Source organism: Sphaerodactylus townsendi, linkage group LG08, assembly GCF_021028975.2.
Source record: "Sphaerodactylus townsendi isolate TG3544 linkage group LG08, MPM_Stown_v2.3, whole genome shotgun sequence".
In the NCBI taxonomy this organism is placed as follows: Eukaryota; Metazoa; Chordata; class Lepidosauria; order Squamata; family Sphaerodactylidae; genus Sphaerodactylus; species Sphaerodactylus townsendi.
The window spans coordinates 71,382,164-71,405,180 of NC_059432.1; the positions used below are offsets into that span (position 1 = coordinate 71,382,164).

The window sequence follows — 23,017 nt, forward strand, 5'->3', positions numbered from 1 at the left end:
CTTGGTGCGATGTGCTTTGATCGAATCTGGTTTGAGGCATGATGGAATGAACCTGGATTTTGGGATTTGGTTGAATTCTATTATGTAGCCTTGAGATATCACGTCTTGAGTCCAACGATCCACATGACTTCCCTGCCAGGCTGTCTGAAATAACTGAAGACGTCCCCCTATCGGAATGGTGTGATAGTCATGCTCTGTTCGTTTTTTCAAAATTTGTAAACTTTCCTCCTCTACCTGTGGGTCAAAAGGAGGATCTGCCCCGAAAGGACTGATTTTGCCAAGTGGTCTTCCTGCTATCCCAGGTAGATCGTTTAGTGTCTTTGTTGAATCTAGGCAGAGTCCTCTGAGTACGGAAGAATGATCTGGACGAACGTGCCGGGGAGGTGGCTCTAACAAATTTTGGCAGAGTCTTCTTTTGTCTTTTCCTTCAACTAGAATTTGGTCGAGTTCTTGACCAAAGAGGCGTTCTCCCTGAAAAGAGTAACCTGCTACCACTATTTTAGAATGTTGATCTGCTTGCCAAGCACGAAGCCATGAATTCCTTCTGGCAACAGTTGAAGTTGCGATTGCTCTTGCTGCATAGGACATCGCATCCAGGGTTGCATCCGCTATAAAGGAATTTGTGAGGAGGATGCGTTGCAGGCCTTCCCTGGTGCCTGCTTGTTCAGGTGGAATCATGTCCATGAGTCTTTTTAGCCATGCTAGGGAGGCCCTAGCCAAAATCGAAGAGGCCACGAGTGCTCTGATGTTAGCTGTCATCCACTCATGAGATCGCCTAAGGGCTGCATCAGATCTCTTATCTATGGGGTCTCGAGGGGAACCATCTCCTTCTTTATTCACTAATCCTGCTGTTTGTAGACCCACCATGGGTGCATCTACCAGGGGTATTCGCAGCATTCTATTAAAGAATTCAGGCATGACATACAATTTCTTAGCAATCGCTGGTAAGCCCTTGCTGGATGATGGATTGTCCCATTCTTTTCTGATGCGATTTTCAAAAAGCTCAGGGACTGGAAAACAAACTGGGCCATCATTATCAGATGGAAAATATGTTTGGCTACCTTTAGGTCTGCCCTTTACATTTTGTTTTGTGGAGGTATTAGTGCCTGGAGGATCTAAGGCGTTTTCTGAATCTTGCAATTCCAAGGCAGCAATGGCTTTGGAAAGTAGGGAGGCCAGGTCATCCACTTTGAAAAATCTATGTGATTGCTCTGGGGTTTCAACATTAATCTCTTCTGAGTCAGAAAATCTATTTTGGATCTCCTCTTCCTCCCCCTCACTGGCACTGCTCTCTCCTGGGAAGGTGAGAGGGTTCCTAGACTCTGAATGGTGGCGCCTGTGTGAGGGCTGATGAGGAGATCTGGATCTATTTCTGCGTCTACTACTACTGGCTTCTGACTGTCTAGCCCTGGCAGAAGATTTTTCGAAAGCTGCAGAAACGGTGTTTGAGAGGAGCTGAACAAATTCCTGGGGGGTAAATCCCTGCCACCCAGTTAAAAATCCCTCTGCTCCCTGCCCTCCAGAGTGGGTCTGCGCTGCACTGGAGGACTGAACACTCCCCGGGGACCCGGAACGCTCTTGCCTGTGAGCCGCCGTGGTTGACTCCATATCAGGGGGAGGAGGAGAGAAGCGATCGCGGTAGAGTTGCTGCGCTCTGCTAGGCGCATCTCGTTCCGGAGGGGAGGCGTCCTGGAGCGACGCTGCTTGCGTTCCGCTCCGGCGCTCGTCACAGTGTTCCGTGGGCGGGCACTCAGAAGCGTCTGAGTTCGTCTGCTGCTTTTTCTTCCCCCATGCCTTTTTCGAAAGGGGGGGTGAGTCTCTTCGTCCTGTTCTCGGTCGACCCAGCGGCTGCCTGAACGGGCTCCGTTGCCCTCCTCCAAGCTAGCCCCGCGGCTGCTGGAGGGGGAAGAAAGACTGCGGGCTACTGAGGCTCAGGTGCCCTCTGCAGTCGTCCTGGCGAATGTCTCCCTTTCCGGAGAGAAGGATCTGTTCGCCATCTTGAATGGCTGAGTAAAAAGGGGCCAATGTGCTGTGGAACTGAAAGTGAAACTAGCCCTGTTTTTTTACCCTTAAACTATTCCTCACACAAATAAGGAAGGGGAAGGGTATGGGTAGACAAAAGACAACTCACAGACTACACAAAGACAGGATTAAGGCAAAAGGAATAAAAGTTTCCAAGGAGCGACCAGAGATCCTTGCACTCCCGATCAGGCAGGAAAGAATACTGACGAAATGGAGGATGAAGACCAGACAGGAAGTGTAAAAAAGTCATTTCCTGCCTCCCGGTTAAAGGGCAAGAAAGCACCCATCCAAGATGGTCTACACCTCCAGGAGAAGGTCAGGTGCCCCATCTCCCATTGTTTCCAATGAGTTTGAACTTGAAGATATATAATTTATCCACTGAATCTCTGGTGATTCTGGTCCATTCTACCACATCAGGAATCTGCACCTCATTCTGCGTAGAACAGGACTGAAAGATGATGATATAACGAACAGGTGGCACAATGACCCCAGTGTGTTCTACACTGTGACCACAGCGGTTCCTGTAATATGCAAGCCCAACAAATGCATATGTGTGGCCTGCAACAAGGAAGCTACTATTATACAAGTGGTGGTGGAGGAAGAAGAAGAAGAAGAAGAAGAAGAAGAAGAAGAAGAAGGAGGAGGAGGAGGAGGAGGAGGAGGAGGAGGAGGAGGAGGAGGAGGAGGAGGAGGAGGAGGAGGAGGAGTTATGTGCCACTTTTCTCTAGTTTCAAAGAGTCTCAAAGCAGCTTACAGTCACCTTCCCTTCCCCTTCCCACAACAGACCCCTTGTGAAGCAGGAGGGGCTAAGAGAGTTCTGAGAAACCAGTGACTAGTCCAAGGTCACCCAGCAGGATACATGTGGAGGAGCAGGGAAACAAACCGAGTTCACCAGATTAGAGTCCAGGTATACCCCAGGTATAGTGTAAGCAAGGCAAACTCAAACAGAAAATAAACTACTCATAAACACAATTAGGAATAAATGAATAAAAAAGTGCACCTTTAATACATAACTCTGTGTGTCAGAATTATCCAGCAGATTCTTTTCAGCTCTATCGTATCTGTAATTCTATTACTGATAATTTCTAAACTATGATAAGCGTGAAAAATGACTAGTCATCAACACTGATAAAGTGCAGGATTTGCAGAAACTCACTACTCATCTCATCGAGACACCAGTCAGAGTCCTTTGAGCTAACAGTGGAAGAAGAGCCTGCAAGGTCCAATATGATCACAAGGTCAGCCAAGACCACAGTGACTTGCTATAGTCATCTGTCAAGAATAAACAAGCTCCTCCCTGCATGAGAGAATTTACTGTAAGAGCCAAACTGGACTGCCTGTCTTTGCTCCCATGCAGAGCTAATAAGAGCCCCGGAGAATCAGTTTTGACAGGCAAAACCACAGGGAGTAAGCAGGCCGAAGCCCTCCACCCCTCATACTATGGCTCCAAGCCAAATCAGAGGACTTGATTAGGATTGTGCATTTGGTTATATATGAGCTGAAATTAAATCTAAAATTAGCCCTTTTGTGTCATTTTAGGAATATATGAAACTACTTCAAATTCTGCAAGTCATGAAAATCTATCTCCCAAAATGTAAGGATTGTTTTAATTTGAGGGAGGCAAATGAATAGGGAGAAAAGAAGCTGGCCCCACCACACAGCTTTTAGTCATCTTCTCCACCCCTTTAATGTTTAAAGGGACTAGAAGCCTTACCTAACAGCTGATAGTCAGGTGTACTGCCATTGGAAATAATGTGGCCATTATTTCCTATGAGTATTAGTAACGCCAGGTCTACTCATATGGAATGACTGGACTCTTATTTCCAATGGCTGTATACCTGGCCTCCATCTACCCAATCCTCAGCTGATAGGTGGGGCTTTTCAAATTGTGATAGGAGAACCTGAACTTGATGAGCTGTTGGCAAACTCAGATGTGATAGAGGAGGTACACTACCTTCACAATAACATACACTCTAGGAAAAAACCATTTCCACAATTTCATTTTTAATTCAATGCCAGTGAGGTGGCTGCTGTGATGAGCCTATCCCGTCCCAGTCATGCATACTATTTTGCTGTTTCCTTCAACTGCCATCTGCTATTATCACCTGTTTGCTTCTGGCAACAGTTCCTTGGAAGAGACACTTTTTCTTTCCCCTCTACCTTTTTTGATTTATATATTTAAAATTAAATTTATTGGGGCCAAGACTGTCTCTTAAAATATGATTGCCACTGGACCTTGATTCTCAATATCACCACCACCATCCCCCTATCTTATGTAATAAACAGTAGAAGGAATGTTCAAGTTAGCCCATTTTGCATGAAAACACAAATGAGTGAAAATGTAACATTACTGCAGTTCTTATCACTGGCTAAATGCTAACTGCTATAAATTACACAATTTATCCGATCTCCACAGTAATTCTTATATGATCAGAATAGGAAACCGATACATACCAATGAGCTGGTATAGGTTGGATCTGAGGTGTCATCTTGTAGGTAGCGTGAAAGTCCAAAATCAGACACTTTGCAGACCAAGTTACTGTTTACCAATATATTCCTGGCTGCAAGATCTCGGTGGACGTAATTCATTTCTGCAAGGTACTTCATACCAGCTGCAATCCCTCGTAGCATTCCCACTAACTGGATGACCGTGAACTGCCCATCATTTTGCTGCATTTGTGAAAGTAAACCACCAGAGTCAATATGTATTCAGAGTTAACAAAGAATGCAAGCTAGAAAGCAGCTGCCACCCCAAACCGTCTGACACAAGAAAGTACAATCGGAACAAATGAAGGCTCTGAGGACAGAACCTAGGCGTTAGGGCAGCTCAAAGGCCATGTCTGAAGGAATAGGCAGTAGGCTGAGAAAGAATGAACCATAGGTTGAATAGAGACAGTCCTGAGATAAAAGGCAGAGAATACAAGGAGTTGAAGAAACAAAATGGCAATGAAAAGGGGGCTAAATTTAAGGGCAGGAAAAGTGGAGACATGAAAGGAAATGGGAGAAGATCTAACAATACCAGGAGAAGAGCTTTTGAGCTCACCATTACAGTTGCTACAATGTAGTAAAGTTCAAAGATTTGCCAATTTGCCAATGCACATTTATAGTGGTGCATGACTTCTAATTAGTGTTAGCAGTTGCAAGCGTTAAGATCTGGGTGTAACTGACTTGGACCCTATGGTATCATTTCACTTGCACTTATCTCTGCCTGCTGCAGAGGCTTTCTTGTGCTTCAGTGCCCATTTTCTCCTCCACTAACACTAGTGCAAGATGACTGTTTCTTAAGAATCTCCCTGTACAAACCAGTGTTAGCAAAAGAGGAAACAACAGAGGAAAACCTCAGTAGTGACTGGAAACATGATGGAAATGCAAAGTCATAGAATCCAAGCTGTGGTTTTAGATTAACTGAAGTAAAATGGTATTAGTTTTGGCACGTAGTGACCAATTTTCATATGCAACACTAGTCTCATTCTATTCTTTCCTTACAAACATAGAAACTTAAAGCTAAAAGGGACCTCTAGGGTTATTTAATCCAGCACCCTGCACAACACAGGAAATTCACAGCTACCTTCTCACCAGTAATCCTGATCTATGCCCTCAGGAAGGCAAAAAAACAAACACCCCACCCTCCAATATCCCTGGCAATCTAGACTGGAGGAAAATTCCTTCTTGTTTCCAAAGTGATGATCGACATTACTCTGGGCATGTAAGAAAGGGCCACAAGAACCAAGCACTGACTCCTTCCTTCCTTCCTTCCTTCCTTCCTTCCTTCCTTCCTTCCTTCCTTCCTTCCTTCCTTCCTTCCTTCCTTCCTTCCTTCCTTCCTTCCTTCCTTCCTTCCTTCCTTCCTTCCTTCCTTCCTTCCTTCCTTCCTTCCTTCCTTCCTTCCTTCCTTCCTTCCTTCCTTCCTTCCTTCCTTCCTTCCTTCCTTTCGTTTGTCAGTCACATTTGGTATACCGCCCACCCTCAAAGGGCTCTGGGCAGTGTACAATCTGTTTAATAAAACATTACAATTAAAAACCCAATATAAATAATATAACACCATGAACCTAAGATCACAGAATCGTCACTGTTGTCAGATGACCATCTAGCCTCTGCTTAAAACCATCCAAAGAAGGAGAGCCTACCACCTTGCAAGGAAGCCTGTTGGTTCCCACTGAGCAACCACTCAAATGGTCAAGACGCTCTTCCTCATGTTTAGCCCAAAACTCTTTTGATTACATATCAAACTGTTGGTTCTGGTCCAGTCTCCTGAGACATCAGAAAATTACTCTGCTCTATCCTCTATATGACACCATCCTCTACATGACAGCCCTTCAAATAAGAGTATTATACTACTTGCATTATATTATTTGTTTAAAAAGTAACACTTACTCGCAGGAAGGAGTCCAATGCTCCATTTTCCATAAATTCTGTGATAATCATCACTGGTCGGCTTTTGGTGACCACTCCCTCTAGCCGAATGATGTTTGGATGGTCAAACTGACCCATGATGCTGGCCTCGCTCAAGAAATCCCGCCGCTGCTTCTCTGAGTAGCCGGCCTTTAATGTCTTAATAGCCACGTAGATTTCTCTCTTTCCAGGCAGTTTCAGGCGCCCTTTATATACTTCACCAAACTCCCCTGCAATGAGACAGATGCAAGTCACAACCAGTTTTATCTAACCTGGCATTTCAAAAGGAAAAGTTACAAACTAACCAACCACTAACTTGAGTACTTATAAGGGCAAGATTTTTTTAAAAAATATTCAAAATAATCCTGGATACCTATCTAAAACAACAACAATAACCCATCCCTACATAAGGTGAGAAGATGAAACAGGAGCAAGGTCCTGGGATCTATATTAGCTGTCTAGAAGAGGGCGATTCTGGCAGGTCCAGGTTTTCTTGTCTTTTTAGTCCCATGAGGTGACAAGATGTATTGCTAATTTTCCTTGGTCTGAACAGCTATGAAATATCTGTCTTCCTTTCAGCCTCCTCAACCCATCCAACCCACCACACTAGACATATTACAGGCCTTTACTGTAAAAAATGCTACACTGAACACTCTGTTTATATAAACATACACACACCCTTGACAATTCATTCATCTGTTTAGTCCTCTTGCGCTACACTCAATCAGCAATTAATTCAGCAGCATTATACTTGATGGTGTAATCTGTTACACTTACAAAAGGCATCACGACAACATTGTGAATCTGCATATACTTAAGAGGAAATGAGGCCCACTGAATTCAGAGAGACTTACTTCTGGACAAGCCTGTCGGAAACCAGACAGGCATGAAAAAATTAACTCTGTCAATTTAATGAGAGGCAATAAAAGAGAAAGCAACAGAGGGCAGAAAAGAGCAAGCCTGTTTTTAGAGCACAGCAAAAGAGGTAGCTTGCCCTTGGAGCTCTTTCTTCCATCCTGGCGAGACACCACCTTCTTCTGCCCTGTCCCACATAGTAGGAAAGGCAAGGCTGTGGAGCGGTCAAAGGATTTGATATGGGGACACAAAGAGTGGAAGAGAGAATAAAGAGGCTTCCAGATCGCAATTCCACCAATGAGTGCTGTGTCAACACAGGATATATCCCTAGAAGAGGCACTTTCTAACATAGTGATGGTGCTACCTTAGTGCCATCTTGCTAATGCTGCTACTGCATTTTGAACTGATAATGATTAGAAATGGAAATCTGCTTGCAGGTGATAAGCACACCAATCCAGCATGCCTGATGGCTTTGCAAACAGCTCCATCTGGAAGAACCCTTGAGAGAAAAAAGAGGCAAATCTGAAGCAGTAAAGGTAAACAGCAAGCAATGGATGCACACAATGCACTGGCTATTACAGACATGCAAGTGACTAGAAGAGGGCTTGGTAGGAAATGAAAAAAAAAGCAGAGACGGGTAAAGGAAGGGTTCAGATACAATACAGGTAGGAATAAGACAGGGCAGTAAGCAGATGTTCATCTAAGTGGAGGCTGAGTTCAGTTGGTGTACAAAAGAGATGGGAAGAAAGTAAAGTTGAATCACCTATTGCAGATTTTTTTGCAAAGAATGCCATACTGGGTAGACTCTGGCATTATGTCCTTAAGAAAGAGTCTATGCTCAAGACAGCTTATTCCTTAATGCTGAAAAGATCCTGAGCATGCACACTGGTTCTAAAATTTAACACAAATTGGCAGACAACAGGGATTCTAGCAAATTTTAGGGGCTTCTAGCAGATTCTAGATTACACCATGTCTACAGCAGAAGTATAAATTGCGGAATATTCCGCAAATAGCACTTTTTCCTGTGTTTCACAAGTTTGATTCCTGAATGCCTCCATATTGTTGATTGCAATCCCCAGTTATTTGTCCTTTAAATACAACCTCCAAGCCCTGATCTTTTTATTCAGTCTGGGGACTATTGTTTCTTTCAGTGTTACCTGACATTAACATATATTTACTGGCTATTGTGATTGAACAATACATACAAAGCTGGTTCTCTTGATGGGGATGGGTCTCTGTGGGTATGAATATGAAAAGGGCCCAGGGACTCCAGTAACGTAGTTAAGACAACATGTAGGACTAATGATTTATGTAAAATAAGCATGTTGACCTTGAATACTTTGATTGTATACAGTTGTTTTATGTAGCTTACTAGTTCAAATTGCTAGAAATTATGATGGACTGACAGTGTGTTTCAACTGCAATTAGCTAAATGCTCAGAGAAAGTGAGATTCTTGCTAGGGTAGATAGAGAGATTCCATAAACTAGGGAGCTATTGGCCTACCTATTTACTATTAATTAAACAAGAAAACACAACAATGTATTAAAGTGAGTCAATTTATCAAGAACAGACTCTCAAATCACAGAAGATTCAGTCAGGTTTTTCATGAGGAAAATGCCAATCCATTATTAATTGAACAGAATGAGCCTGGAAAACCACAGCAGAAGAGGGAAGGAAGGAAAATGAAGGTAGGAAAGGAGGTGGAAAATGGCACTGAAAACCTTCCCAATACACAATGAGTCAGACCTGCTCCAATGACTTCTTCAATCTTCACGAAAGACACGTCTATTTCTTTGGCAAACTCACGAACAGCTTCATTGGGATCCTCGTAGGTAAAAGGGTCAATGTAGATCTTCATTCCTGGGGAGCCTTCTCATTTGAGAGAAGAGCCAGACAAACAGAGGGAAAGAAAAAAATCATATTCATCTCTGGGAGGAGGCATCAATAGCATGTCTCCATAAAATTCGTCTCCCTTCCCTACCTTCACAATTATCTTCCTTGTAGCTTCCCTGTTCACTGTCCTTTTGATTAAGAGATATTGCCAAATGAACCTAATGTGCATTGCTTTTCAACAGTTTGGAATTCTGAATTATCAGATTCTGAAGTGAAATGGATGCATCCAGAATTCATAAGTGTTCCATTTTTTATTTCTGAATTTGTAGACAGCACTGTGCATGAACAGTTTGACAGTTTCCAGTCCATTTATGTCTTCCTGCCCCTACATTACCAATACTCATGGGTTTTGATAAAACACTGCAAAAAAGCAATCTTCATATGATAATACATACTAAGATTTTGCATATGTTTCTATTAAGCTGCAGAGTACGTGCACATCAACAAATCGATGCATGAACAAATTTGAATATATCAAAGTTGCTTTTTTGCAATGTTTCATTAATGCATACAAGCACATGAGTAATGTGTGTGAGAGAGAACAGTACAAATGAACTGACAGAGAAGAAAGCAACCTGCCTGTTCCAATTCCAGAACTAATTTTAGAAATTCTCTTGGTTAAAGCAGAATTCAACAAAGGGATAATATAGGGCAGAACAAGTATTCCAAACTGTAAAGGAACAGAATAGGGGAAACTCCATACTCTTTGATCAATTCCTCTCCTTATATTGTTCTCTCTTTCTCCTGGATTAACTTTTTCTCCTGCTGCTCTCCTTGAGAGTTAGAACATATTAGTTATAACTGGCAGATTGGGAGCAGGCCATAGGTTGCACCCAGAAAGTGGGTGCACACTGTTATTTATTGAAGCAGTAACAAATCCATTAGCTGAAAAGTCAAGGAAAGAACAGAAGGTAGAGATCAATATTTATCAATCTGACACCTTTTCTGGGTAAGTCTGATTGCAAGGGTTAGACTGGGTAGCTGTGGCATAGCAAGTGGAGTGCAGAGCAAAAAAATAAAACAAAGAGAATTGCAGCAAGCTGGGAGGAGAAATGGAGTGAAGAAAGGAGAAGGAAGATGTAGAGGGAAGAAAGAAGGAAATCACTTCAGGGAAAGTTATCTCAGAAATAGAAAAAAGAACAGTGAAAAGGATTCAATCAGAGGAAAAGGAGTTCATTGCAGTCCCCTTCTGAAAGAGGAGGCGTACACAAATAGATGAAAGACTGAAGAGAGTGTTCTCTTTGTCAGCTGTCTGAAATTCTACGAGTCTTCCATTTGATTCAGGCTGATCAGCCCTGTGGCCTCTAGTTAAACACCTCCTCACGCAGCTCTATCTTGTTTGGACTGAACATTCTATCCACAAGAGCGAAATTATAAACCCAAACAATTTGGCTGGTTTTATGGCAAAGACGGTGGCAAGTTTATGATACTTCCTGTCCACGCATAATTTAAGTTTTTTTTTAATTTACTCACCACACCTTAGCTTTGCAGCTGCTACTAAAAGGACAGAATGCAGCAATTACAAACAAGTGAACATCCTAATGATAAAATACAGCCTCCATAATAAAAATCAGAGTCCTAACTTCCTAAAAGTATTACGAGGGTTCTTATAGCAGGCTGCCAAAGTTCTACCAGACATAGTGGGGAATTTGTATGGTACTAGAGGGAATTTAGGAGACTGCCTGTAAGAGTTAACTCTGGTAGAAACCTTGTTATTTTGCTCATTAAATTTTAAGAGAAATCTCACACTCAGGAACTCAAATTGTATTGGTGGAAGCACTTCCTCCCATCTGGTATATATTAAAACCGTAGAATGCATGAATCTAACAAAGACTACTCAAATGCTATGGAATTGTGCTTTGCGGAATTAAACTCTAAATCTATGCATGAGAACTGTGGTGGCACCACTGTTATAAAGGTGGCAGGGATATTTCTGATTTGTCTGGATGGTATTCAAGAGAAATGAGGGCTTCCCCTCCCTGTCAAATTGTGATATGCCTCTGGAACCTTTTATTGAAGGGTCTCAACCTGTTGTCTTATTTGCAGCATCTAGACAGGTTCTGCAGTAGTTGTGTTTGTAAAGTCCAGCAGATTTTAGCTGTAGGCCCCATTTCCTAGAGAATGAATGGGTGCTTATATTAAAGGCCTGTGGACATGTGGCTTAGATCAAGTAAGGAAAGTAGCCCAAGCCAGATAAAACATACATTATATTACATCCTTATCTTCAGCTTGGAAGTCAGAAAACCAAGCTTGTATTTTTAACTCATTCAGTAACAAATGTCTTCTGGTTTAGAGATTGTCCTGTTATTGGAATAGTAGTTTCAGATAAGAAAACAAGGTATTCCTTTCCCTGACTGAAGCTACTTCTCCACTCAACTATTGTTCATCTTTCTCTTGGTACTGTAAACTAGTTCAGGGAATGTTTAGTTGTGTCCCTTCAGCCAAAGAGTGGTATGATTATTTCATTACTGAAAAGACCAAAATATTGTGGATTAAATCTGTAATTAGCTCATAGAATAAAATGCACATTTATTTTATAATATACTAGATACACTGAGGGGAAACCAGCATACAGATCCTTTCCTTTTCCTTGCTTTCAGTCACTTCGTTCACCTCCTCCCTCCTACAACCCCATATTTGTTTCTTCTCATCTTCCTTGTGTCTGAAATATCTTTTAATAAGCAGAGTAGGCTTGGTCAATACCCTAGAAATTTGGTAAAATTTGGATTCAGATTTATTCGGGCATAAAATTATTTGTATGTCGAATAAGACAAATTACATATTTGGATATACCCGAATATTGGGTATACCCTAAAAATTCGGGTCCATCTGATTTTTTTTGTATTGTCGCACCAGAATTTCAGGAGACTGTCCTCATGATACCACCTGAGTTTGGTGCAGGGAGGCCAAAGTTATGGACCCTCAAAGGGGGTAGCCCCCATCTCCTGTTAGCTCCCATTGGAAACAATGTGGGATGGGGAACCCCCTTTGGGACCCCTGAACCAAACTTCACCCAACTCAGGTGGTATCATCAGGACAGTCTCTGGTTGATACCTTGAAATTTTGGTGCCACTATCTTAAAAATGCACCCCCCTGCAGGCCAAAATATGAAAAAACACCAAAAAATACCCCCCCCCCAAAAGCCTGAATGCCTTGCATTTGGATTCGTTCATATTCGGACAGGACATATTTGGCTGATTTTTGCCCAAATATGCCCGAATTTGCCCAGATTTGGGCCGAATACGCTATTTGTTCCACTTCAAGCCTAAAGCAGAGGTCTTCTATTGTTCCTCGACCTCACCACTGTATCTAGTCCTACCATCATCATGAGTGTTTATGTCAGAGATCCTTTGTTGTTGTTTTCTTAAAAACTCAAACAGCATTATTATGCAGGTCTCATTTGTCCAGGAGATACATGAGTACAGAACAGAATGGTATTTGTTTCTGCTTCTTGTTATTTGAGTTAACACAATCCTGTAGGTGCCAGGTCCCAGGCTTTGACCCTTGAATTTGAGTTTTGGGCTTAATCTCAGAGCCTCAGATAGAATTATCTAGGATAGTAGCTTTTTCACACAATTGATGGCTTCTTTTAAGACTTCTGTGGATGCCTGTTTGTATCAAGAACTGACTCGTGCATTGGCGAGGAAAAGGCAAAAATCTGGAACTTAAGAGTTCAATGACATTTTATGTTTTTATTATTTCCATGCGGTTTTAATTGTTTTGTGTGTGCGTGCACGCGCATTGGTGAACAGTGCCTCTCCTCACAGCCATATGATTGCGAGTACTCACATTCAAATATACCATAAATTAAAATTCCTGAAAATGTGTACCATTAGTTCTACTATTGGACATGACCACATCCCCTGAGATCATAACCAAGCTCTGCACCCCCGAGTCTGGTAACAGTAGCCTGAAGCAAGGAATGATGAAAGGTACATGCTACCACAGGTGCGGAGGAAATAGGTTTCCAATGTTGATATACTGTTTATGCCATTTAATTTCAGATTTTCAGATGCTATAATTGGAGAAGCCTGTCTAGCCCATAAGCCAGGAAACAATTACTTACATGCCAATTTTAAGCATATTAACTCAGAAGTAAGCCTAGCTAATGTCAATGGGACTTACATCCAGTGCATTTAGGTAAGTGCATTTAGGATTGCAGCTTTAATTTCTATATAATTCAGCTAATTAGAAACAAACAATGCTCATTAGCTACAGAGTAATTAACAGCTCCAGGCCATGTGATATATGAAGATCTTGCTCTTGGGAATCCCAAGATTGGAGAGGAGCAATGAGCTATTATTTTCTCCTAGGAAATTTCCAGTGGTTTTGTTGTAAGAATCAGGAATAGTGATTCAGCATGCCTAAAACCCATGCCTAGCAAGGGAGTTTTTGCAGTTCCCCAAACCAAGTGATGCTTATTCTAATGGTGAGCCAATTCTAGCAGCTCAATGTGGGTGGTACGGTCTGCAGCAGCTACTGCAGCGCAATCAGCTCCACCCCACACACAATACTTGGACACTCTTCCTTCTAATATCTTTCCACTGCTTCCAGCTTAATACTGCAGCAGTAAATGTACAAATGGGGAAACTGCTTTCTGGATGCAGCCTTAGGCACAGCCTGGACCAAAGCTTTTCTACTGCCAGTGGTGAAGCTGGGAGGAAGCCATGTGTGCTTTGTCCAGTTCATAAATCTTTTTACAGCTTCATCACATACACTTTAACTGTTCCATAAATTATTTTACAAGTGCAGCCGATGCTCCAGCAGGATTACAAAGGAATTTACAAGATCATAACCAAGGCTGGTTTACAGATTAGAAAAGGAAAACAAACCCATAACACAGAAGGATCAAGCTGGGGGACACAGTGACCTTGCACCTCATAACTGTAACCTTTGCCAGCCTAATGCAGTTTCTCAGCGTTCAGCAATACAAAATATCAGAGAGCGGATAGAAAGTGTTCATAGTGGTAACAAATGGCTTGTTGCTCTTTATAAGCCTGAGGGAATTTGCTAGGGTTTAGAACCAGATGGTTCAACGTATTTGGAACAGCAGGTATGAAAGAGCAAAGATCACAGAAAAGAGAAATGTTCAGTCAGTGACAGCAGTAATGTTTGAAGTTCACGGAGAAGAGAAGATTGCAACGTGAATCTCTCCAATTCAAAACACCTCACTGAGCTCTGAATCAGGCCCAGACTCCTTTGAATTGAGGCCCTTCTCTGGGTCTCAAATGCTGCACCCCTTTGCCTCACCAGCAATAAAACAAATGAAAGATTCATATCACCTATTCTGCCTGGCATTGTTTTTAGGGTCAATACCCCATCATTTGTCAGAAAAATTTGCAAAACAATGTTTGACAACAGTTCTAGTACAAATTCCATGTCCATGGGAGACAGTATTTGCATACACACATAGCTCTCACTAGAGAAACAGATTATGTATTTCCATTTATAGAAACAAACACAAGATACTAATGGCTAGTAACTGAGATGCATTTTTAAAAGGACTAGATAAATTAATGGAAGAAATATTTATCAACAGCTGTTAGCCATAATCATAAAATCATAATTGTTTCTTGGAACCTCTATATACAGATGTAGTATACCTCCGAAAAAGATGCCAAGTAGTGATGTACATTGCTGTCCTGTCGTGCTTATGAGAATTTTCTGACTGGTCACTGCTGCAAACAGAATGCTAGACTAGATGGAGTCTTACCTACTTCAGCCAACTCCTCCCATATTCTTAACATTGTCATTGTCCTTTCATACTTGCAGTCAGGAAGGCCTAGGGCCGAACCGCCAAACAAGGTATTAAAAGGTGAAAGATTTATATGATTTGAGGAGAAATCAGAGTACAAAACATGGCAGTAGGTTAAGCTGTTTAGTTTTTTATGTGGATGCTCAGTATTTACAAGTCATTTAAATGCCAGTACTGGATCCATAACGGATGGTTTGAGAAGTTAAAATACTAGTTAGCCTGTCATTGCTTCATTTAGAAATTATTATTGTTCCTCAGTTTTAGGGGGTTTTTTTAATAGTTATAAGTGATTCATGTGTTGTATCACATGCTGAAACAAAAAAGAAAATAAGTATCTTTAACCTTGCCCTCACGTTTATCTCAACCAGCCAAATAGACTGAATCGAATTGGACTGGAGGGCTCCTTCTAGTAGTTTGTGCAGCTAAAGAGAAAAAGACTCTCTGCTGGCAACAGGCCTGCAGAATTGATCCTTGCCCTTTGATTTTAGAATTCTATCTTTTAAAAGACATCTTTGTTTCCCCCTTTATCTTTTTCTTCTGATTTTTTTTCACGTACTCCTCATGGATCTGTGGTAGGTAAAAGGATTGTGACATTGTGGGTAAAGCTATGAGACAATGACCATCCTCTGGTTTCTGAATTCTGTATTATTCTGGATTTCTTAACCATTATTCTCCCACTTGGAATTCCACTTATTCAACTCAGTAGGACAATCTGAAGTTACACGAAATTACGCTGTTCACTTAAATAGATCACTTGCTTTCTTCAGTTTCCGCATTTTCTCCAAATCTTTTGCTGGTCTTTCTTTAACATACGTGCTAGTGTGGTTTGCATTAATGCCACTATAACTTTGACAGCACTTTTCCCTCTCATTGCCATGTTCAGACTACTAGGCAATGTGCTAATGCAGGGGAACTGGCTGCAAAGAGAACCCCACAGAGGGCTGATGATAGATGGATTAATCCATTAATGGCTCAGTGAATAAGGGTGTGACTAATTAGTATTAAAAGTGCAACAATGCCACAGAAAAGTATAGCAGCAGTAAGGGGGGAGAGGTGTTACACCTATAACCAGTCCATGGCTATCTGGAAAGCAGGCAGTACGTATATCTTCGAGCAGATTTGCTGATTATAAGGGTAGCAAAGTCATACTTAAGGGTCTCTTATGCAGACTTTAATCAAAACCTTTCCAAACACAGTGAACTAACTTCCTGTACTGACAATGAAGTATAACTGTGGAGATCACAGCAGGGACTAATGCAATTCCTGCACTGCAAAAAAACAATAGCAAGATCGGATAATAAACTTGCTTCAAGTGTTAGATCAACTTCATCTTGGTTTGGGGCACATTATCAATCTATATCTGCAATCCGAAAAGCACTAACTTGGAAGTATATCCCACTGAACTGATTGACATTACTCTGAGTACATCTGCATAGAATTGCTTCATTTGAAAATTTTGTGACCCAGATACATTAACTTATACAGTGTGACCCAGGGCCATTTTGCTAACACTGCATTTTCTACTCACAACTTCAAAATGCAAGTAGCAGTGTAAATTACAACAGGAAATTTTGAGCAGTGGATTGCTAAAAGCATCGAGACAAACAACAAGCACTTATTTAAATACAATCAGAGCAGGAGAGTCTTAAAATGGTTGGTCTTATTTCTCCAGGACGAAGGACAGCAGGTGACCCATGGGTGAAGGACAGCGGTGGTGAACCTATGGCAAGGGTGCCAGAGGTGGCACTCAGAGCCCTTTCTGGGGGCACGTGTGCACAGAGTTCGCCATGTGGGGAGCGGAAAATCACCACCCCCGCCCCCCACACATCTAGGCTGGCCTGGGCATGATCCTTTACCTGGGAGTAAGCTCGGTTGCTGGCAATGGGGCTTGCTTCTGGGTAAACCCTCCTAGGGTCGTGATTCACCCATTCGAAGCATTGCATGGTTGCTTCCCCAAGCTTACTCCTGAGTAACACACACCTCGGAGCCAGCAGTTTTTTCTAAACTAAAACCTCAGTATTCAGGTTAAATTGCTGTGTTGGCACTTTGCAATAAATAAGTGGGTTTTGGGTTGCAATTTGGGCACTCAGTCTTGAAAAGGTTCACCATCACTGTCCCAGAGGTATCCACTTGTTTGTGGTGTGCTGCAAAAAGCTTTCCTCTCTCCTATGTTGTTTAATATCTACACGTGGTCTCTGGCACAGCTTGGTTGAAGATAGGGGCTGAGTTGTCACCAATGTGCTGATGACACTCAGCTTGTTCTGGGATAGATAGCCAGCCAGCCTGGATGGCTTGGCACAGTGTCTGAAGGCTGTGGCTGGTTGGTTGAAAAGAGCAGACTGACGTTAAATCCATCGAAGATGGAGGTCCTGTGGCAGAGTCAGGTGGTCCAGCAGAGGGTTTCCAGCTGCCAAGGATTGGTAATGTGGCATTAAATCCAGCTGCATCTGTTAAAAGACTGGGTGTGACTTCCAGGTCACCAATATGGCAAGGATCGCCTCTTATCAGCAGCTAGGCTGCTGGTTCCATACTTTTCCCGCCCTGACTTAGCCACAGTGATCCATGGGACAGTCACCTTCAGGCTAGGTTACTGTAATTTGCTCTATGCACACTTGCCTTTGAGACTGACTTGGAACCAACTGTTACACTCCTCACCAGTACATCGGTAAGAGAGCATATAACATCTGTGCTTCAGCAGCTGCACTGACTGCCAGTAGAATTCCAAATCAGGCTAAAGATTTTGGTTATAATTTTTAAGGCCCTAAGCAATCTGGGACCCTTGCATCTGCAGAACCGAATTACCCCATATTGCCTGCAGAGGACACTCTGATAGTTCGGTAAGAACCTTCTGATAGTCCCTAGCCCCAAGCACATGCAGATAGCCTCGATCAGAGCCAGGGTTTTTTCTGCCCTGGCTTCTGCCTGGTGCAACTCTGACTCAGGGGCCCTGCCAGATAGTCAACAGTTCTTCAGGGCTGTAAGACTGAAATGTTCCCCCAGGTCTTGGGTTGAGGCCACTTGTGTGTCCCAATATAATCAGCCAGCCTCCTATAACAATCAATGCTTGGTTACTTAGTGTTGCCCCCTCTTGACTCAACCCATGTTCAGATAGTTCTTAAGAAGAGTTTATACCTGAGATGATTTTCATAGGTTCAAATTTGTTTGTTTGCTATCTTGTGTTTTTAGTGAGTTTTAATGTTAGGTATAATGAATTTTATGTATTTGTATAATTGTTTTATATTGGGGAGGATATAAATTTAAGAAAATGAAATAAAAATAAAGAATAAATAAGCAAAGGGGTAGTCAGGCAGTCAAGAGTCAAGCAACTCCAGAAGTTCAAGCGAGCAGGCAGGCTAGGCACCGAGGTACAAGGCGTGGAGCAGGATTCATGGAGCTTTCCAGTGAAACACACTCATTGATATTGGAAGTATCTGTACACTGTCCATTGACTAACTGTCTAGGATCTTTGAGATATACTGGTGTCATACTTACAGGTTATATCTGTATTCCTACTTCCCTCTAAACAGTTCAGAACAATGTACCTTGAGTTTTCTGATAATTTCCCAGGCACACAAATGTTGGGCCTCATCCATTTAGCTTCTGAGATGAAATATTAGTCCTCAGAATTGGAGCTGAGTTTGGAATTAAGCTGTAACAATCCTCCACTCATTAGGTATGTTTAAATATACTCTGGGCCAGAGTATGATAATGCATTCCTTCTCCATTTTCTGTCTGTTTCCTACCCAGTTTTAACTGAGTAAGAACAAGTTATATGATAACCATGGAGTCATATGATAACCAGAGATGCAAACTGAACCTCACCAAAAAACGTCTTGGTTGAGCGAAGGAACGTCATTGCAGTGAATGATTCATGATATGTGTGTGCTACCCTAGCATTCTATAATCACATTCCTTGGAAGTATTATGGATCTATTTATATATTTAAATTAATTTCTACCAAGTCTTTCAATTCAGAAGAATTCCCAAGTTAGCTTACACAGATTAACAAAATACAATTGATCTGGAGATGCTTCCATCTCTTCTAACCTAGCAAATATGATGGGTGGCATACCACCTAATTCCTGTTGTCTCATTAAGCTATTCTGCCCTTTCGTGCCCTTCATGCCCTTTCATGTAGTCTTACTCCTCTGAATGACCGCAGTTGGATTGTCTGTTGACAGGTTGTTTTTTATTCTCTTTGCTCATTAAATGTGGCCATTTTACAGCCCTGAGGCACAGAAAGAAGCAATATGGGAGGAGCCAGCCTTGCTTAAGGTGAGGGGCTGTGTGATGACATCTTGTATCCAGTATATCAGAGACGGTGATATCTCAGAAGATTTGGGGTGACCAATCCCGTCTCTTCTTTGGTGCCTACATGTTTCTTACATGATCCTTTCCAGCATTTGCTGGCATACTATTACCACCACATGTTCATATTTCCATTTTCTTAGCTCCAATAGTTACAATAAATGGGACCTTCAGAGTTGTCAGACTCTCAAAATTGAATTCACATTTCCATTTATACTGTAAGCACAGGTACTTGTAGTATATATTGTCCCTTACTGCTTACTAAAAAAATGTCCAATAAAAAAGTTATGGTCTGTAAATTAAATTTGTGAGCTTTCACTAAAATACCAGTTATTTTACTGAGAAAGCTGATACCAGTGAAACTTTATATCTGCAACTGTAAATTCTCTCCAATTTTAACAGTCCTTCTGTATAATCAATTTGGTACAAATAAGACACCATGGCACAATACTTTCAGTGCAATCCTATGCAGAGTTACTTCAGTCTAAGTCCACTGCAGTCAATGACACTGTTAGCCAATCAGAATTTGGGCATATATACTCACACACTTCTTTCCAAACTGGTTAAGATGCATGAACAGTTACTATTCTTGGACCCTCACTCCACAAAAGTTTAGGAAAGGTCTAGGATGAAAACCACCATTTTATAAAAACTGGTCACAAAAATGGCTGATTATGTGCAAGGTGTCTGTGGCATTGCAGGGGCAAATGTCTGCTGTGTCAAGATTTCTTATATGGACATATTTCTTCAAGCCCTGCATTCACTTTCCATTCTCTCTGTAGCAAGCAATACCACTTCTAGTGCAACTTTAATTTGCTTTGCAGCTATAGTGAGGCAGATTTGCCAAGGAGCACAGCTTTGCCCCAGACATCTTCCCTCCACTCATGGACAGCCTACCTAGCTTCACCATGCCATGCACACTTTCCCCCTTGCCCCCCTTCTTTATTGCCAGCTCCTTCCTGCTTCTTACTTGTCTTGCTGACCTCTTTGCGCAGTCAGCAAGTGGGAGTCAAAGAAAAGAAGCTCAACCACATGGCCTTAGACAAAACACACTGACCTCTAAATCTCATATCAATATCTCAATATAATAATTGGTCCTGCCAAACAGCCAACGTTGGTGTGCATTCACCCTCCTTGTCCAGGGATGGTGTGAATCTCCCTCTATGGATTATAGGATTTAAAAAAAAACTTTATTTAAACTACAAGCACTTGTACCATATTAGATCTATTGAAATAATGATAGATCAGTTACAGGAATACTGAAATAACAAGACTCTCTCTTTTCCTGCAGCAGCAGCAGGAAGTGTGTATGTATGCAAGGAGGGGAAGGGGAGAGAATATCATCTTTAGGATATGGCCCCCTTCTTCAGCATAGGGTGATCCAAAGAATTGCATGGGGGAGGGATTATTTTTTGACAGGGCCAAAATATCAATATAACTGCAATAATAGCAGTATTGATATAACAGTAATTTAAAGGCTTTTTCAAAGGCAGCAAAATTGAGACTACCGGGATTGATGGAATCTGTGCCTTTAAGAGAGAGTTGATGGGTGGAGTTAAGAGAAACAGGAAAAGTAGACCGGAAGAGATTTCAGGAGACAAGTTGTGCAGCAAGGAATGAGTGCCTCCTTGCATGTAAACAGAGAAATGTGAGGAGACTCCACTATAAGCCCACTGTGTAGTAAAGAACTTCAAGGTAAGTGTTCCTTGCATAATAGACCAATGACTGTTGAAATTTGCTTCTCTTTAAAATAAGAACTGATCCAGGGATGTTTTACCCAAAGTAAAGATTACGGAAGTCTCAGGGCAATACAGGAAAGAATTTGAAAGTCAGGAAGTGCAACAACAGCTAAATGTTCAATGTGAAACCTTAATTCTTCCCCTTTGCAGTATCCTTGCGGTTAATCTTTAATTCCATGACTGCATGTTCATGATCCATCTATTTGAATTACAATGAATACGTCCTCTTCTAGACCTCAGGCTCACATTTTCTTTTTAAAGAAAGAAAAAGTCTGGGAGGCTTCTCTTCTAAAGTGCAAATTGGATTTCAGCTGTTCCCAATTTGGTTTTCTTCCACCTATCTCATTTCCTGCTTTGGCTGTGGTTTACTTAGGTATTGCTTCTGGCTGTAATCTGAAGAGACCTAAAGAGCTGTGTGCATTTGTGTTGGAGATTTCCCCTGAAACACCTGGGAACCGTCAAATATAATTGTTTACAGCTGGTACTGCATACATGGTGAGCATGTAAAGTATATGTAGGTGTAGGAAGAGGAGGGTCGATGGGCAGTGATTACTCACTGGTGAAGACTGCTGCTTTGCTATTTTATTATCTTATTAACTTTCCTAATACAGGTTATAAAGGCTTGTTTGCTGCTTTTTGCAAGAGCTCAGTTTGCATTCTGGGAAGGATCAGAATATGATCCGTTTACTAAAGAGCTGATGAAAAGCCGTTTACTTATATTTCACTGTGACTAATGAATCTATACATTTTTAAAGGAGGAAGGTTAAAAAAAGGCAATTTGTAGACTGAAAAAAATTAAAATGGGTTGTTTTTGGATTCCCACCAGGACCTTGTATTTGCTTGTCAATCAAACAATAGCAGGCATCTAAGCGGCTACACCTCACTGTAATTCATGATGAATTTTCATCCCTGGTGAGCTGAAGTCTACTTTCCAACCATTATGGGGAGGGCCATTTGCAGAAAGGCTGGTAAGCCTATAATGTAAGTGATTAAGCACAGGTGACAAAAAGTGCCATATGGTCTGGCTCTTTCATTTCCAGAACTATTTATTGGTTTAAAAAATAACACTGAATTCCACAAAGTTGCTCAAATGCCCAACTAAATAAAAGTCAAGGGACCCAATTAACTGTGGCTGAGGATTTTCTCCAGTGCTTCTTGAATCTTTGCTTTCTCCTGGGTTCCTTGATCTGTTCTTGATCTGCTCTACTGAACAACCTCTGAAAGAAATCTCCAACCCAATATAAGCCTGTTCTTTTCCTAGAATGGTGCTTGCTTTAACTTTAAGCTCCCTAGCGAGGTGTTCATAAGCCCTATTCTCTATATCTCACTTGTCCAGGTCAAGGTGCTTCCTAGCTAACACTTCTGAAGTCAAAGGCACCTTCTGTGGCTTCCTCAATATCAACCACTATCTTCCATCCTGAAAATCTCTTATTCATTTCTTCTGCTCCCCCCACCCCCGCCAATATACCTTCCATTTCTCTGAATCTAGTCTGTTTTGTTTCATGACATTAGACTGCAAGCAATATTGCATTCCCTAATCATGTTCAATAGAAAATATTTGTACAAGGCTCCACCAACCATCACAGCCAATCCACAGAGCTGTTCTAATGGACTCACCTCGACCGGTGCTGTAGTGCTGCAGTTTATCACTGTACACCGCCTCTTTACTGTAAGCTCGCTTCCTGGGGGGAAAAAAGCAAAGGCTAGTTCAATCAGTGCCAGAATAATACATAGAATAATACAGACCTTATCATTGGAATAGCATAATGTTTGTGTCCGGTACAGTGTAAACTGTTATGGTATTTAATGTATTGTCGAAGGTTTTCACGGCCGGATTCAACTGGTTCTGGTGGGTTTTCCTGGCTGTGTGGCCATGGTCTGATGGATCTTGTTCCTTGTACAGTGTGTAACAGACTTCCCTCTGTGATACACCTCTGAAGATGCCAGCCACAGATGCAGGCGAAACGCTAGAAACAAGATCCACCAGACCACGGCCACACAGCCTGGAAAACCCACCAGAACCTGTTATGGTATTTGTTCCAAAGCTTTTGT

General features: G+C 41.8%; 1 protein-coding gene across 4 annotated transcripts in view; it reads right to left on the reverse strand.

Annotated features, from left to right (window-relative positions):
* Nucleotides 1-23,017, reverse strand: part of EPHB1 (EPH receptor B1) — a 387,492-nt gene that overhangs the window by 45,547 nt on the left and 318,928 nt on the right. For 2 of the 4 annotated variants that reach the window (XM_048506774.1, XM_048506773.1), the window contains exons 9-13: nt 22,583-22,647; nt 14,877-14,945; nt 9,017-9,139; nt 6,397-6,644; nt 4,477-4,692 (exon numbers count right to left, since the gene is read on the reverse strand). In XM_048506774.1, the coding sequence (XP_048362731.1) occupies nt 4,477-4,692; nt 6,397-6,644; nt 9,017-9,139; nt 14,877-14,945; nt 22,583-22,647 (721 nt within the window). The remainder of the gene's footprint in view (nt 1-4,476; nt 4,693-6,396; nt 6,645-9,016; nt 9,140-14,876; nt 14,946-22,582; nt 22,648-23,017) is intronic. The other 2 variants (XM_048506776.1, XM_048506775.1) reach the window with 1 other exon arrangement.